Below are 17,493 nucleotides of genomic sequence, written 5' to 3' on the forward strand. Positions count from 1 at the left end.
ATATATATAATTAACAAGTAATACATATATATGTCAAAAAAATTTATAAAATCTTTATTGCATCAGTTAGAAAGAGAATATATATTCCTGGAAATATGATTGTTTTACATTAAAAAAAAAAAATAAAACTCAAGTGGTTTTCATTTAATTTATATAACGGGAAAAAGCTATTTGTAGTAAAATAACGCCCAATTTTACTTTATGTCTTTATGTTTGTTTTGTTACATTTGGATATGAAATATCTGTCGCCGTCCTCGGAATGAATAAGTAAAATCTCCATGGTAATTAAAATACCAACGGCTACGTGATCGCCTGCGCCCCGTTCCGCGTTGGCGTACTGGAAAAAAAAAATCAAATAACAAGATAAAGTAAATATTTAATAAAATATATATGTATATATGTGTATCAAAGTTTAGTAAATTAATATCTTTTCTAATTAAGTTAAAGCTAAATGAAGTTAATAAATACAAAATTATCTTTAATTAAATTAATATTTATAATTTTGAATATTATTTACATTAAATTAGAATGTTGAATTTTAAAAAAATTATATTATTCTTAATAATAATTACAATGTATATCGCTAATAAATTTAAAATTTTATTTGTAAATTAAGTGGAAATAGAATAACAATTTATTTGGCCATTGTTTTTTATGTGAAAATTTATGTTTTTCTTTTATATTATTTCTTTTATAAATTTTTAACTTAACAAAAAGTTAAAAACTGCAAATTTGTGTTTTCAAAAAATAACAATTAAAATAAAAAAAACTCAAAATTAAGTACTTAAAATTAAAAGTTATTAACTTTGAAACTTAATTATTTAAGCAATAAATCACGTCGGATTGATGAAATTAAACATAAGGTTAGCAGGTTTATGTTAGTCATAGTGATTCTTATATTAGTGTTAAATAACTTTAATTTTTACATTCACCAACTGTGAATTTCAAACTGTGAATTTCAAACTGTGCCGCATATTCATCGGACTTGAAATATAGGTTGATTTTCACATAGTCGATTTTTATATTTAAGATCATTTTAAAATTATTAGAACTAATCAGAGAGTTGTATTAGCATCTTAGGATTTAAGATGGTCTTGAAATAAAAATCAATAATGAATACCGACCAATATACTTCAAAAAGTGAAATCTCTAACCATTAACTTCAATGGTTAGAGATTTCACTTTACACCTTTCTACCTTAGGGAAGAAGTTATGTGGTTGACCCCCAGAAGCATCTATAGGATCCTGAAAAACTATGCAAAATTTTATTGCAAAAAATAACACCTCAGGCTGCATTCCAAAATTTTCTGCCAATACTGAAATCTATAGTACATGTAAATTATAAATTTTTAGTACTATCAGAATATATTGGAATGCAGTTTTAGCTAAGGTTCGAACCTTGATCTTCTGATTTTAATTTCATGCAAGCGTCCTCTGTATTTCAAGTTCGACGAATATGTGGCGCGCAGTTTGAATAAGTTGAAAATTGTAAAAATTAAAAATTATTCAGAATTAAGAACCACTATGATTGACATAGGCCTACTAACCTTATGTTTAATTTTTTCAATTTTAATTTTTTAACTAGTTATCCAACTGTGTATGTTTTTCACAGGGATAGGAAGCTGTTACTTTATCGTTACGTTTTATTTTGTAATAACAATTTTGTAATGATGTTAAAATTTTTCATAATGTTAATGATAATGCTAAGATCGAGGAACAATTATTTTTAATAAACCACTCGTCATTATACATTAATTATTGAAAAAAGTAATTCGTTAGTTGACTTGTTATGTAATGAACAAAAATAATACAAAAGTAATGTTACTTGGACTCATGAGTAGTTATAAGTTAGTATTTTTCAATGAATAGCACACATAATGATGAGTTAATTGTTAAAAGTGACTATTCCCTTGGAACAAAGTTAACTGAAGTTAACTAAAATGATATAATCTTGGCCTTACTATTACTATTATATTGGCTGCTTTCAGCAGATTCAACATGTATGTAGTCTTCTAGATCATCCAATCAGACTTTTAGATCTCGAAGAATACACTAATAACGCAAGTGCACACTTAACTGTTGAATGTGCTGAACATGCCCATTATTACAAAATTACAAAAAAGTAATGAATAACAGTGTTATTGTAACTTGTTATTTTCCATCCCTTTTTCATAATAAATTTTCACAATAAATTATATACCACGTATTTGTTGTTGCTGCACCTGCTGCAGTTGCTGTTCCTGCTGCAGTTGCTGTTCTTGCTGCAGTTGCTGTTCCTGCTGCAGTTGTTGTTCCTGCTGGTAATGTTGCAGTTGCTGTTGCAGCTCTTCTAGCAGTTGTTGACGAAAATCTTGCAGCTGCTGCTGCTGTTGTGTTCTTATTTCTTGCAGTTCCTTCTGCAACTCTCGCAGTTGCTGCTGTACTTGCTGCAGTATGAACTGTTGATGTTGAACAGAGCTTTCGTTAGCCCCATCACCATTTACAACCATCTTGCCTAAATTCAGATCATCTGGAAAAAGTATAATAATAATAGTAATAATAGATGTGTATATATATATATATATATATATATATATATATATATATATAATAGTAATAATTAATAATGATGATATAATTCAACGAGTCATCGGTGTCCTGTCGCTACTGAAGTCGAGCGCCGTGGATACTGATGATTCCTCATAGCATTATAGCAAAATTAAGTTACGTATCATAGGTAACATTAACGGTAATAAACTTATTAATAATATATAATTATAATGTAAATTTATGTAATACTTACTCGATACGTTGTTCATAGCGGGTACGCTCATCGATGGTAAAGTTAAATAAAAGTGCTATCACCTTGAGACCGCCACTGCAGTAACATGCAGTAATTCGTTTAATGTAAAGTTACCATATTAGTTGATTGCCAATTGTAATTTCCTACCTGGGGGGATTACCCAAAACTAGAGTCCTATATAAAGAGAGAAGCGACATTGATGTCCGAAGCTCTGATTGGTAAACTGATTGATACTTGATTGGCTAAGCGAGCAGCCATATTGTGGCCTAACCTAACCACAGCTGTTTGCAGAATGATACGAATGGTATTTGATGACGTTAAAGCGGTCCCAAAATGGCGGTGGAGGACTCAATTGGATACTGAAGGTTGTGGTGGGGGTTTGATGTCGCTTCTCTCTTTATATAGGACTCTACCCAAAACTTCCATAATAAAACTAAATAATATAGTTACTGTTAGAATTAATAATTTAATCTAGTAAATATAAAAGAGTATTGGTGCTGTATGAAATAAGCTAACGATACATGTTCAATATGATTTCTATATCGTTGCTATCAAGGTCCGTGGATTGGCGTTAGAGGGGAAGGAAGGTCGTTGCATCCACTTCAACGATGTAGAACGAAAATGGCGGCGGCCATACTTTTACTGCACACTTGCTCGCTCATACAACTAATAGCTGTAGTACCTATGTACACTAACATTGACTCGCTGTCTCGAAAATGGTGGCTATGCAACGACCTTCCTTCCTCTCCAACGCCAATCCACGGACCTTGGTTGCTATGTATTACATATGTGTCACTTGTCTTATGTCTGTCATCAAGATCGTGCGTGTTCTGTATACGTTCTTTTATATTCTCTATAGTGTAATTCGTTAATTAAATAAATCAAGAATTACAACAGGTTATGGGCCCAGAAGCTTCCATATAGATTAATTGAGACGAATATAAGAAACGGATAGAAAACCAGACACAAAAACGGATAGACAGAAGTTCAAGCAGGATCTAAGTTTCTATCAGGTTTAATTTTGCCGTATTTAATCAGTTAAATAGTTTCACGTCTGCCGAGCATTAAAATAAGTGAATCGGCAATTCATCTTGCTTTTGAAAAGCTAGAAGGACGCGAAAGTTACAATAACTGGAAATTCGGCATGAAGATGGCCCTGATTCATGAAAATTTGTGGGCTGCGATAGAGGGTTATCCTGAAGAAGACACAACTTCAGAAGTCGAGAAGAAACGAAGAGATCAGAAAGCTTTAGCGAAAATATGCTTAATGATAAAATCTTCTGCGTATGCGTATGTGAGATCTGCTGAAAATGCAAAAGAAGCTTGGTCAAATTTACAAAAAGCATATGAAGACAAAGGACTGTCAAGAAGATTGACGTTGCTACGCACATTGTCAGGAATGAAGTTGCAGAATTTCAAAAATATGGAACTTTATGTAAGTGAGATAATGTCTATTTCACAGAAGTTAGCTGATATGGATGCTGCGTTAGACGACGAATTTGTTGCTGTCATTATGTTAAGTGGACTTACAGAAGATTATAATCCTATGGTAATGGCCTTAGAAAGTGCTAACATCAGATTGACCAGTGATTTTGTTAAAGCTAAGCTATTGCAGGATATTAAATATTCTAATAGCTCAAGCGAAAAGGCGCTTTATTAAAAAAATAATAAAGTGTACAACAAAAGAAAGGTGGTTTGTTATAAATGTTTAAAAGAAGGTCATTTAAAATATAATTGTCCTAATAAAAGGGAAAATAAAGATAATGTGAAGGATAAGCAAGAAAAAACGACAAGCAAGAAGGATAAAGCTGATAAAGCTTTACTTGTGTCAGTGAAGAATTCAGATTCGGAAGATTGGTACATCGATTCAGGAGCGACTACACATCTTTCAAACAAGAAGGACTGGTTTGAAAATTTTAATTCAAATACTTCTCATAATATTGCTGTTGCTAGTGGACATAAGTTAAAGGCTTATGGTACAGGAGATGTACTGGTTTCTACAAGAAATGGTCCGAAGAGAATTTCTGAAGTAGTCTATGTACCAGATTTAAAAACCAATCTGCTTTCTGTAAGTAAAATGATTAAAAATAATTACATTGTTATTTTTAATTCCGAAGGTTGTCAAGTTTATGATACTGAAGACTGTTCAATCGAAGGTGAAGTAGTTGTAACAGCTTCAATTCATAATGGTTTATATAAATTGGATACAGAAGAATTGGAAACAGAAGTCGGAAATCTGGCGAAGCATCTGGATGGTGAAGATATCTGGCATAGAAGACTTGGACATCTCAATCGTATAAGTATGAATTTATTGAAACAAGGTTTAGCAACAGGAGTTAGTTTCGCTGATGAAAAAGGTGAGCAATGTATTGCATGCTTACAAGGTAAACAAACAAGGAAGCCATTCAAAAGAATTCAATCAAGTAGAGCTAGAAATTTACTTGAGATTATTCATTCTGATTTGTGTGGCCCTATGCCTGATTATTCTTGGAGTGGAAAAAGGTACATTCTTACTTTTATAGATGATTTCTCAAGAAAAGTTCATGCTTATTTTCTTGCTTCGAAAAATGAAGTATATTCAATATTCAAGGAATATCAAGTCATGGTGGAGAATGAAACAGGTCATACAATAAAGGTTCTTCGCACTGATAATGGACGAGAATATCTTAGTCAGGAATTTAAGGCTTATCTGAAATCAAAGGGCATCAGACATCAATTTACAATTCCTTATACTCCGGAACAGAATGGAGTGGCGGAAAGATTTAATAGGACAATCGTAGAAAAAGCACGTTGTATGATGCATGTTGCTAATTGTGATCACAAGATGTGGGCAGAAGCAGTTAATACTGCTGTCTATTTAAAAAATCGTTCTCCACATAAAATAATTAAAGGAGCAACTCCTCAAGAGATATGGACAGGTAAAAAAATAGATCTCAGTCATTTAAAAGTCTTTGGTTGTCTAGCATATGTACATGTTCCAAAGAATCTAAGAAATAAATGGGATGCAAAAGGAAAACCCTATATATTTGTTGGTTATTGTGAAGATTCCAAAGGCTACCGATTATTTGATATAGAAGATAAAGGAAAGATTATCAGAGCAAGAGATGTTGTTTTCTTGGAAAATAAATTTTCAATAGAAGAAAGAAGTGAAGCAGATAATAATTTAAATTCTTATATTCATTTGAGTAATGAAGACAAAGAAGTTCTTTCTTCTGAAGAAGACATACAACAAAATGATATTAGATCAGAAAGAAGATCTGAAGAAGATGAAGAAGAATTTCAAAGTTTAACAGATCAAGAACAACAAGATGCTGAAGAAGACAATAGAGAAACAGAGAATAGACATCAAGATCATAAAGATCAAGATCAAGTGGATCAAGATAATGATAAAAATCAAGATCAAGAGGATCAAGATAATGTAGGAGAAGACATTAGAGAAACAGAGAGAAGATATCCTAAAAGAAATAGAAGTAGCAAGAAGTTTTCCGATTATTTCCTGTTTCAAGCAACCTGTGAGCCAAGTGATCCTAAGAATCTTACTGAAGTTTTGAAGCGAGATGACCACGATAAATGGAAAGAAGCAATGAGAGCAGAACTTCATTCAATGGCGAAAAATAAGGTTTGGACTTTGGTAGATCCTCCAGAGAATCAAAAAATAGTTAAAAATAAGTGGGTATTTCGTACTAAAAGAAATACAATGGGTGAAATAGTCAAATATAAAGCTCGTTTAGTAGCTAAAGGTTTTACCCAAGAATACGGTGTAGATTACTATGAAACTTTCTCGCCAGTAGTAAGACATTCAAGTATAAGATTATTAATTGCACTTTCAGCTGAATTAAATTTAAATATAGATCATTTGGATGTCGATACTGCCTTTCTAAATGGTGAATTATCAGAAAAAATCTATATGTATCAGCCAGAAGGTTTCATAGATTCAAATAATAAAGAAAAAGTATGTTTATTGAAAAGAGCGATCTATGGTCTCAAACAATCTTCCAGAGTTTGGAACAAAAAGGTTGAAAATGTTTTGGAAAAATTAGGTTTCAAAAAATCAAATTATGAAGCCTGTATATACTTTAAAGTTTTAGACAAATCTATTATAATTATTGCATTATATGTGGATGATTTTTTGATTTTCTCTAATGATGAGAAAGATTGTTTAAAACTTAAAGATCAATTAATGAAGTGTTTTAAAATTAAAGATTTAGGAAAAGCTAAATGATGTTTAGGTTTAAATATACATAAAGATAATTTCATGAATACAATTAGTATCAATCAAAAAGATTTTATTCAGGAATTACTTGTTAGATTTAATTTAACTGAAGCGAAAGATGTTGTTACTCCTATGGAAGTTGGTTCTAAGTTAAATTATAATGAAAAAGAAAATATTGATGTACCCTACCAACAATTAATTGGAGCTTTAATGTTTTTAGCAGTTAATACTAGACCTGATATTGCTTTTGTAACTAGCTATTTAAGTCAATTCAATTTAAATCATGATGCCCAGCATTGGAAAGCTGCAAAAAGAATTCTAAGATATTTAAAAGGGACAATCGATTATTCTTTAACTTATCAAAAAACTAATTCTTTGAATGTGGTTGGTTTCTGTGATGCAGACTGGGCAAATGATTTAAATGATCGAAAGTCTTATACTGGTTTTGTATTTATTCTAGGAAATGGTGCAATATCTTGGGAGGCTCAAAAACAGTGTTTAGTGGCATTATCGAGTACAGAAGCAGAATATATTGCTCTTTCCGAGTCTGCCAAGGAAGCTATACATTTAAAAGGCTTGTTAAATGAATTAATTAGTTATGATGAGAAAATTATCTTATGTAATGATAATCAGAATGCACAAAAGTTGGCATGTAATCCTGTGTTTCATAACAAGACAAAACACATTGAAATCAAATATCATTTTGTCAGACAAACTGTTGACAGAAATTTAATTACACTTAAATATGTTTCAACTGACAAGATGATAGCTGATATATTTACTAAGTCTTTAAATGGTCCAAAGCATAAATTTTGTACAAAAGGACTAGGTTTAAAAAGGATTTAAACTTTAATAACTGAAATTGTTTATACTCACTAGATTAAGAGGGTGTGTTAGAATTAATAATTTAATCTAGTAAATATAAAAGAGTGTTGGTGCTGTATGAAATAAGCTAACGATACATGTTCAATATGATTTCTATATCGTTGCTATGTATTACATATGTGTCACTTGTCTTATGTCTGTCATCAAGATCGTGCGTGTTCTGTATACGTTCTTTTATATTCTCTATAGTGTAATTCGTTAATTAAATAAATCAAGAATTACAACAGTTACAAAATATTTACCTCAGTGAAGTTAGCCGGGCAACTTCAACGTATAGAACTTTAATTAATTGCATTCGTTTGGTGGTCGTTTGGTGGCTTTGGTAGTCTAGTCCGATCGTTTGGTGGTTAGTCGTTTTCCTGTAAAATAAAGAAGTAATTTTCGGTGTGAAGTTAGTCGGACAATTTTTATTTTTCAATCGATTTAACTCAAACAGGGCTTATTCGACGCGGAATCGTTTGGAGGTCACGAATATCGCGATAAAAACGTTTGGTGGTCAATCGTTTTCCCGGAAAATAGAAAAAACCGTACGCTCACGCCATGGGTTGCATGAAAACGTGACCTAAGCTGTGTAATTTGGTAGATAAATATTATTTTTCAATCGATTTAACTCAAACAGGGCTCATTCGACGCGGAATCGTTTGGTGGTCATGAATATCGCGATGAAAAATACAACTGTTGAAAAATAAAAATTGTCCGACTAACTTCACACCGAAAATTACTTCTTTATTTTACAGGAAAACGACTAACCACCAAACGATCGGACTAGACTACCAAAGACCACCAAACGACCACCAAACGAATGCAATTAATTAAAGTTCGATACGTTGAAGTTGCCCGGCTAACTTCACTGAGGTAAAATATTCTAGATAACTCAATTTAATTTCTATATATTGGTCACATTGTGTAAGTAGTAACTTGGGGCCCTAATCTTGAAAACTCGCTTTGTTAATGCGGCCGCAGATTAGTGCGCAATGCAATCCAATGATAATACGTATATAGTATACGTTATATTATACAGTGAAAATACGTATGCAGCTTTTATCAATAAACTAAATAATAGCGTTTTTCATTGGGAAAACTAGTGCGCACTGAATGTGCACTTGCTGCAGGTAATTGGGTGTTTCCGTTGGCACTGTCATCGCGCGAACCGAAACGTCCAATTGTCAGCGGCGAGTGCACATTCAGTGCGCACTAGTTTTCCCAATGAAAAACGCTATAGGCTTTGTTTACACCGAATACTTGATACGCGTAATATTTAGTAACTTTCTATTCAATTATCTTAATTTTGATAATAAATTTAATGAAGAGTATATTAAGCTGGTACAATATGAATCAAGATAATTAAATATAGATATCACGTATACATTTACACGTATTGTCAAAATTAAAACAATTTAATAGAAAGTTACTTGTTAGTATGCGTGTCAAGTGTTCGGTGTAAACTAGATCATAAAATGTATTAGAGTCCTATATAAAGAGAAAAGCGACATCGAACCCCCACCACAACCTTCAGTATCCAATTGAGTCCTCCACCACTATTTTGGGACCGCTCTAACGTCATCAAACACCATTCGTATCATTCTACAAACAGCTGTGGTCACAATATGGCTGCTCGCTTAGCCAATCAAGTATCAATCAGATTACCAACCAGAGCTTCGGACATCAATATGATCAATATCGCTTCTCTCTTTATATAGGACTCTAAAATGTATCGCATCGTCACGCGTCTGCGGCCGCCGTCATGACTCGACCCGACTCAGAGTTGAGTCTGTTCTTTTTAGCTGTTTTTTTGCACAATTTATCTCTTCTTTTGTAGGTAAAAAGAAACAGATAATCGACTTTAAATTGGATCGAATTATAAATCGAAATGCCGGTATTGGCCTAGTTTACACCGAGCACTTGATACGCGTACTAACTCGTAACATTCTATTAATTTATCTTACTGTCGATAATGCATGTATACATAATACATATATTTAATTATCTTGATTCATATTGTACCAACTTAATATACTATTTTTTAAATTTATTGCCGAAATCAAGACAAATTAATAGAAAATTACTAGTTAGTACGCCTATCAAGTGCTCGGTGTAAACAAGTCATTATCTTGCTATGTCAACTACGTTATATTAAGCGGCAAATTAAACTATTCTAATAACGGACAGCAACAAGCAACTCAATTGATATAGCGTAACACAATACATTATCTTATCCTTATTCATTAATAAACAAGGATAAAGTGATTCACTGTGTTGCACTCTTTATTTTTTATAATGACAAATTTTTGACTGAAACAGTTATAAGTGAAAAAAATAGACCTAATTTATTAGTGTACAATGAAAAAGCATATTTATTATTTTTAAAGTGCATTTTGAAATATTTTAACAATTTTTTTCCAAAAATTTGAAAAAGATGAAGAAATAAGGATTTAGTTCTTGTATTAATAATTAATATTATTTTTGACGGTTTGTAACAATTTTTTAAAATATTTACCTAAATGTCATATTTTTCCGACATAACAATCAGAAACGTTTCAAAAATATTTGTTTTAGGATCAGAATATGAAGAATATCTGAGACAATTAATGGTTACCAAAAATATAAATGTATTAAAAATATTACATACTATTACATAATATTGTTTACAATTTTATATTATGGCTGCCGAGAAAATTTGTAAAAAATTACCAGCTAATAAATTTAAATTTTATTAACTGATTTTTATTCTGCATTAAAAGTTTTTCTTCCGCAAACAATTTTAATTTAAGTGATACGGATAGAAATGCTTTATTTAGAATAATCACGTTTCTTTTATCAGTCAAACCATGAGAGGTTTTGATAAAAGCAATTTAAAAAAGGAATAACGGTTTTCATATATTACATTTAGATTTTACAAAAACAGGAAAAACACTCAGAATTATATTTTAATATAGACAATTTTAAAAAGTAAAAATAAATACAAAAGAGAAAATATTCTACTTTAACTGCACTTGTAAATATCCTAAGATTACTTTCAAATTCAAATGCCGATTTGAAAAGAGTATTTTTATTTTTAAGATGTTAAAACGAGAAAGGAAATTAATTTTTTATTAGTTTCTAATGCTATTTGCATCATTGAATCTATTGTAAGAACAAATGGAGTCAGTTGTGTGAAAATTGAAATATGTAGATATTGAATGATTCATCTCTTGTGTTATTAGACACACTATATAAAAAATTTCGTAGTAAGTAAAAAAAAAGTCTTACATTATATTCTGCAGCTGATGATAATGATAAATTGTTTCTTTTTCATCTAATAATATACAATAATGTGTGTAACAGATATCATATTTATAAGAGACATCACATATATGAGAGATATCTTTCTTCTTCTAACGTGAAGGTGATACGGATAAAGTGTGAACTAGTATGTACAACCAGTTCAGTTAAAAAGAACAACTACATCCATTGTGTCTATAATAGCGAATTTGGTTCTACACTAGTGCACAATGGTGCACAAGAAAACGTTATATGTATGTGTGTGTGTGTGTGTGTGTGTGTGCGTGCGTGCGTGCGTGCGTGCGTGCGTGCGTGCGTGCGTGCGTGCGTGCGTGCGTGCGTGCGTGCGTGCGTGCGTGCGTGCGTGCGTGCGTGCGTGCGTGTGCGCGTGCGTGCGTGCGCGTGCGCGTGTGTGTATGTGTGTATGTGTGTATGTGTGTATGTATGTATGTATGTATGTATGTATGTATGTATGTATGTATGTATGTATGTATGTATGTATGTATGTATGTATGTATGTATGTATGTATGTATGTATGTATGTATGTATGTATGTATGTATGTATGTATGTATGTATGTATGTATGTATGTATGTATGTATGTATGTATGTATGTATGTATGTATGTATGTATGTATGTATGTATGTATGTATGTATGTATGTATGTATGTATGTATGTATGTATGTATGTATGTATGTATGTATGTATGTATGTATGTATGTATGTATGTATGTATGTATGTATGTATGTATGTATGTATGTATGTATGTATGTATGTATGTATGTATGTATGTATGTATGTATGTATGTATGTATGTATGTATGTATGTATGTATGTATGTATGTATGTATGTATGTATGTATGTATGTATGTATGTATGTATGTATGTATGTATGTACAGTTAGGAGCTAAAAGTTGCTAAAAGATTGAGTTTCTGATAGTTGATTTTTAAGTCTTCTATCTAGATCAATCAAGAAAATTGAGTCTTTTGAAAAATTGTCCATCACAATTCCACGCTACTTACAGATACCCTTCATATTCACCTAACTTGAAATAATTATCACTTAATCACAATTTTAATAATTTCATCGTAAAAAATTATGCGACTAAGGATTCTTCAATTTTTTCACATAATATAAGAACTTGACCTATGATTAACATTTAAATATTTCTATATTTTGTAAAATTTTAATTATATAGTATTTTTAAGAAACAATTTTTTTAAATAGCATTAATTCTTAAAAGGAGAATTTTAAGTACTTTAATCACAAACAAAATATTGGAATTTTGAACAACTATAAAACAAAGAATAAAGTTTAATTTAGATAAAAAAAAGATATAGTTCTACCACATCATTTTAAAGTAAAAATATGAAATGTTCATGAATTCTCTTCAATAAATATTATAAAAATGTGATGTTTGTTATTCAAATCATTATTATAAACTTTTAAAAAATTTTTCCATATTAATATTTATCAATATTATAAAGTATTTTTAAATAAAAGTTATCGTTATTATTATTTAAATTTGATTATTTAAAAAATGGTAATGTCTTCTATGTAAAATATGTAAACAAAAAGTTCAAGTTTGAGGATAAGTATATAATTAACATACAAGCTCCTAAATTTTATGATTTTTCTTCACTTTTTTTTAAAGCTGAGGTATCTTAAGATCTGAGGTATCCTGATTTTGGATGTGTGCTGTCTGGATAATAGCCTTATTAATTGATATAAGAACCAATTAATTCTAAAAAGAGGAATATTCTGGAAAGTTTAGTTTTTAATTTATATAAATTGCACTTCAATGATTGTGACACATAGTCAAGATTTGTATTAATATATTGTTATTTATAATTTGTCTCTAAAGTATAAATAAATGAAACGAGCAAGACACTCGTGTACCAAATGATGAAACTATATGTAACAATATTACTTAAGCATTTATCATTAGATATCAAAGGCTACATGCAAATATTCACTGTCAATACTAAAATTCTGTAGCACATTATATACATTATAGATTTTTAGTTCTGGCAATGAATATCAAAATATAACCTAATTATATAATTGATAATTCCACAAAACAAAGTCTGTACAGTATTAGGATTTTGACTGGTTTATTGATACCTTAATTTGGGCTTGCTGATATGTTTGTTGCAGTTTATCTATCACATCCCTCTGTGAATCCAACTCCTTGCCTGAAGTGGATATCTTGTCATCTACCCATTTTCTGAAATTCGTTCCCTTATATGTTAAGTTTCTGAATCCAGACTTGAAACTCGACTTTATAATCCAAACAAACTTACAATTCAGACTTGATGTAATCCATGCGTTTGTCAACGTTCTGTTTGGCCTCACACAAGTCTTGCTTCACGAGTACAGGTCCTATACGCTTGAACACGTCGTTTTCCTCCTTCAAAATGTCGAACTCCTTTTTCACCATTGTATTTTCATGCAACTGTCCATCTAGTTTTTGTCTCAGCTGGCTCAGTGTCTTGCTGTATTCTACGAGTGCAATAGGAAATAGATTAAAAATAATGAGATAAAGAAAAGAGCTTACATTACTTTCCAGAAAAACATTTATTCTTATTAAGATGTCTCTTAACCATTTTCGATTCGTCTTAACTTGTCGATTTCGATTTGAATTTCCTCCATCATGATTATCCGAAAGATATCTTTAAACAAGTCAAGAAAAATCAACCGCAATCAAATAACATAACTTTACAATCGAGTTGTTCAATGTTAACACCGGAGATTCGTGCAGAGAAGACGCAACAACACGCAGTCACGAAAAAGACTTCACCAACATAGACCTAGTTTACACCGAACACTTGACACGCATACTAACAAATAACTTTCTATTAAATTGTCTTAATTTTGACAATACGTGTAAATGTATACGTGATATCTATATTTAATTAATTATCTTGATTCATATTGTACCAGCTTAATATACTATTCATTAAATTTATTACCGAAATTAAGATAATTGAATAGAAAGTTACTAAATATTACGCGTATCAAGTATTCGGTGTAAACAAAGCCATAACCAAATTAGCATTTGAGCCTTGGATCTTCGACCTTCGATCGTATTGCATCGCGCTTTGTGCGATTCGATTCGATATATCTCGATAGTTTCTCGTTTATTTCATTCTCATCGTTCTATTAAATTAAAAAGTATATAATTAAAAAAAAAGAATTGTTTGATTAAATTGAAATAATTATAATTTTTATAACTAACTTTTAACTGTAAAAAAAGTGAAACATAATTGCAATGGAACAATAATATAATGGAACAATAATATATGGAACAATAATATAACGAATGCAAACTGCACTGTAGTTTGTGCGATATATCAACTCAGTGCTCGTATAATTTGACTTTTCAATAACATCATGGTACTTAAATCAAGGCAGATGTATGTATTGCGGTCTAAAGAGTGAGATCTTAAACAAATACAACATTGCTGGACTCATGTGTCCCAGCTTTTACAATATAGCCGAATTTGGTAATGTTGATTGTACCAGCCCAGTCAGAACTCTTGTAGAAAAATACTACTGAGCACTACTAGTGCGCAGTTATAGTATTTTGAGGCACCCCAATTAGCACACAATATTTAAAAAATATTTTTAGAAACATTTAAAAAACATTTTTAAAAACATTTATGAAAACGTTAAAAATAATGGGTTAAGTGCCTTTTCTTCATTAAAGAAGTATTTATTTTAACGTTTAAAAAAATGTTTTTTAAATATTATAAAAATGTTTTTTAAACATTTAAAGAAAATGTTTATTAAATGTTAAAAAAAACGTTTTTTTTTAATGAAGCATAAATGAGCAAAACAATATTAAAAACAAAAACATTTTAAAAACTTTTGCAATAAAAAAATTTTCCAAAACGGTAAAATTAGCAGATTTATGCTTCTTTTTATATTAAACAATTTTTTTTTAATATTAAGGTTTTTTCTTAAAAATTTTTTTTTCCGAAATTTCCACGCGGTCATCCATTCAAGTTGCGACTCCGGTGAACGTTGCTTGATCTCTGTGATCGCGGCGAACTGATCCCTCGTGATGATCTGTAAACACTTTGTGCTAATACATGTACATTACTGATAGATCAGGTCAATACATGTCAAAAAGATGAAATATATATAAATTTATATTATTTATATAAATAATATAATTAAGTTAATTTTTTACTGATTTTCGTAAATGTTATTGAAACATTTTTTAAACGAATTTTGAAATATAATATAATTGGAAAATAAATAGCTTAAATGTTAAATAAATAATAAATAAACATAATTTTATAGAAATAAAAAATAAATAAAAAAAATTAATATTAAATAAACATTTAAAAAGTGCTTATTAAAATCATATTTTCAATTAAATAATCCATAAAAAATAAATTTATAACTTAAACAATATTAAATAAACGTTTAAAAACGTTTATTTAAAAAAGATTAAAATAAATATTAAATAAATATTAAATTAATATTCAATCAATATTAAATTAATGTTTTTAAAATTGTTGTTTAAAATAAAAAATTAATGTAAAATAAATATTAAATTAATGTTAAATAAATGTTAAACTAATGTTTTTAAAAAATGTTTTTTTAAATAAAAAATTAATGTGAAATAAATAATAAATAAATGTTAAATAAACGTTAAATAAATATTTTCCCAAATTATTATTTTAAATACTTTATTAATGTTAAAAAAATGTTAAATAAATGTTAAATAAATATTAAATAAATATTTTTTATAAATCATTATTTTAAATATTTAATTAATGATAAATAAATGTTTAATAAATATTTTTGTTATAATGAATTGTACAATAAAAAATTATTATTAAATAAATATTTAAAAAATTTTTTTAAATATTGTGGGCTGAGTGAGTCTGTGTTCACACTACACTCTCATATTTAAGTGTGTTGTGTGAACAAAAACGTAAAAAAATCTTATTGAGACGGCCATATTGAACACAAATTATTATAAAATCTCAATATAGGATACGTTACATGTATATGAAAATATAAGGAAAAAAGGATTACACGGGGAAAGCATGATTAATGACCGCTTATGTGCAGAGTAATTAAATACTGAAAACAACTTATAATTATTGATTACATTTATTATACATATATATATATATATATATATATATATATATATATATATATATTTATATAATTACATTAATTATATATTATAAATGTAAAGTTTAATGTCAATCCTGTTATTTTAATATATAATTAACTAATGTAATCAATTAATTATGTATAATTTTCAATACTTCATTACTATATTTTGTGTTTTATAAATGTTGAAGCATAATCTAAAATTATCCATCCTCTCAAATCTTAAAATAACTGCTGTAACGAGACGCTTCGGTCGTTCGTACGAAAACATTGTCGATTTTGGCTACGTTTCGTTTCACGCACACTCGTAATGCGCATGGCATAATCACGTTATCCGTGTAATTCCTCAAATATTAAATACGAACGAAATGATACATGTACAACATGCGCAGCATGAGTGAAATGGACCGTAATCTTTGTTATTCGTTTTCACGTTCGAAGATCTGCTGTAACGATTAAACACTACCTACTTTCTCTCTCTCTCCTGCTCGCCGATTCGAGGAAACTATTGTCCGATTCCAAGAAGGAGGGATTCCGCGACAGGAAATTGAAGCGCTCCCAAAACTGAAGGTAACAGATTAGCACGAATCTTCGTTACAATTACGTTCGCAGACTTTGCATAGAAAAAGAGAGAGTTGTGATCTGTCGAGTAGCTCGAGTGGAACAAAGGTGTTTGAAGTAATTTCTATTCAATTAAAGAAGATCACTCCTACGATCTGTGAGTTTATCATTTAAACTATCTTCCTCTCAGAGCGAGCCTTCCACGGGGCTGACTTAACCACGAGGTGAACAAAAAAATCGACTTGTAGCGAACGCAGAGCTACTACCTCAACCGACATTAAACAATACAAAAAAGGGAAATCGCAAACTCTTAGAATATGTTATAATATTGTGTATATTTATATATAGTTATATATAATAATATTTAAAATGAATATGCAGGGTGATTATTAATGAATGTTCCTACTTTTTACCATCAGAGCACGATTTACCGTCGGATATTTATTTCTAATATATTATTATATTAGAAATTACAAATGTGTGCTCCGATGGTAAAATGTGGGGACATTTATTAATAATCATCTTGTATATTAAAGGGGGAACCTCATGTAAACGGCCGTTTTTTTCTCGATTTTTTTGTAATGACAAAATTTATTGAATCTGGACAAAGTACATAATAATATTCACTATCTAATATTCACTATCTA

At 29.9% G+C, this 17,493-nt stretch overlaps 2 protein-coding genes and 1 long non-coding RNA gene across 8 annotated transcripts; 1 reads left to right on the top strand and 2 right to left on the bottom strand.

Moving 5' to 3' along the window:
- Nucleotides 1-27: 27 nt before the first annotated feature.
- On the bottom strand, nt 28-13,373 carry LOC105199188 (serum response factor homolog A). Of its 6 annotated transcripts, none has more exons than XM_039448750.1 (4): nt 13,271-13,373; nt 2,783-2,857; nt 2,201-2,509; nt 28-337 (listed from the first exon to the last, which is right to left on the bottom strand). In XM_039448750.1, the coding sequence occupies exons 2-4, from the start codon at nt 2,811-2,813 to the stop codon at nt 222-224; spliced, it is 456 nt and encodes a 151-aa protein (XP_039304684.1). In that variant the 5' UTR covers nt 2,814-2,857; nt 13,271-13,373; the 3' UTR covers nt 28-221. The 6 variants fall into 6 exon arrangements, with proteins under 6 accessions (XP_039304684.1, XP_039304681.1, XP_039304685.1 ...); XM_039448747.1 differs by having other exon boundaries at nt 2,783-2,929; XM_039448751.1 differs by lacking the exon at nt 2,783-2,857 and adding an exon at nt 8,123-8,239.
- LOC105198065 (prefoldin subunit 6) lies at nt 12,965-14,237 on the bottom strand. Its single transcript, XM_039448752.1, has 4 exons — nt 14,159-14,237; nt 13,750-13,818; nt 13,450-13,648; nt 12,965-13,373 (listed from the first exon to the last, which is right to left on the bottom strand). The coding sequence occupies exons 1-4, from the start codon at nt 14,202-14,204 to the stop codon at nt 13,244-13,246; spliced, it is 444 nt and encodes a 147-aa protein (XP_039304686.1). The 5' UTR covers nt 14,205-14,237; the 3' UTR covers nt 12,965-13,243.
- A 2,302-nt stretch (nt 14,238-16,539) lies between these two features.
- Nucleotides 16,540-17,075, top strand: LOC120357661. The gene is made up of 2 exons (XR_005574679.1): nt 16,540-16,855; nt 17,037-17,075. It is a non-coding gene; the product is annotated as an uncharacterized LOC120357661 (long non-coding RNA).
- The last annotated feature ends 418 nt before the right edge of the window (nt 17,076-17,493 follow it).

The sequence above is a fragment of the Solenopsis invicta genome, chromosome 4 (genome assembly GCF_016802725.1).
Source record: "Solenopsis invicta isolate M01_SB chromosome 4, UNIL_Sinv_3.0, whole genome shotgun sequence".
Lineage (NCBI taxonomy): Eukaryota > Metazoa > Arthropoda > Insecta > Hymenoptera > Formicidae > Solenopsis > Solenopsis invicta.

What these genes read in the sequence shown, in the direction of transcription:
- LOC105199188 (XM_039448750.1), bottom strand. Translation starts at nt 2,813, where the DNA reads ATGAGCGTACCCGCTATGAACAACGTATCGA. An exon ending in CGCTATGAACAACGTATCGA is followed by an intron (nt 2,510 to 2,782) that starts GTAAGTATTACA and finishes TACTTTTTCCAG; the next exon opens with ATGATCTGAATTTAGGCAAG. An exon ending in GCAGCAACAACAAATACGTG is followed by an intron (nt 338 to 2,200) that starts GTATATAATTTA and finishes TTTTTTTTCCAG; the next exon opens with TACGCCAACGCGGAACGGGG.
- LOC105198065 (XM_039448752.1), bottom strand. Translation starts at nt 14,204, where the DNA reads ATGCTAATTTGGTTATGGCTTTGTTTACACCGAATACTTGATACGC. An exon ending in GTTAAGACGAATCGAAAATG is followed by an intron (nt 13,649 to 13,749) that starts GTTAAGAGACAT and finishes TTGCACTCGTAG; the next exon opens with AATACAGCAAGACACTGAGC. An exon ending in GATTACATCAAGTCTGAATT is followed by an intron (nt 13,374 to 13,449) that starts GTAAGTTTGTTT and finishes AACGAATTTCAG; the next exon opens with AAAATGGGTAGATGACAAGA.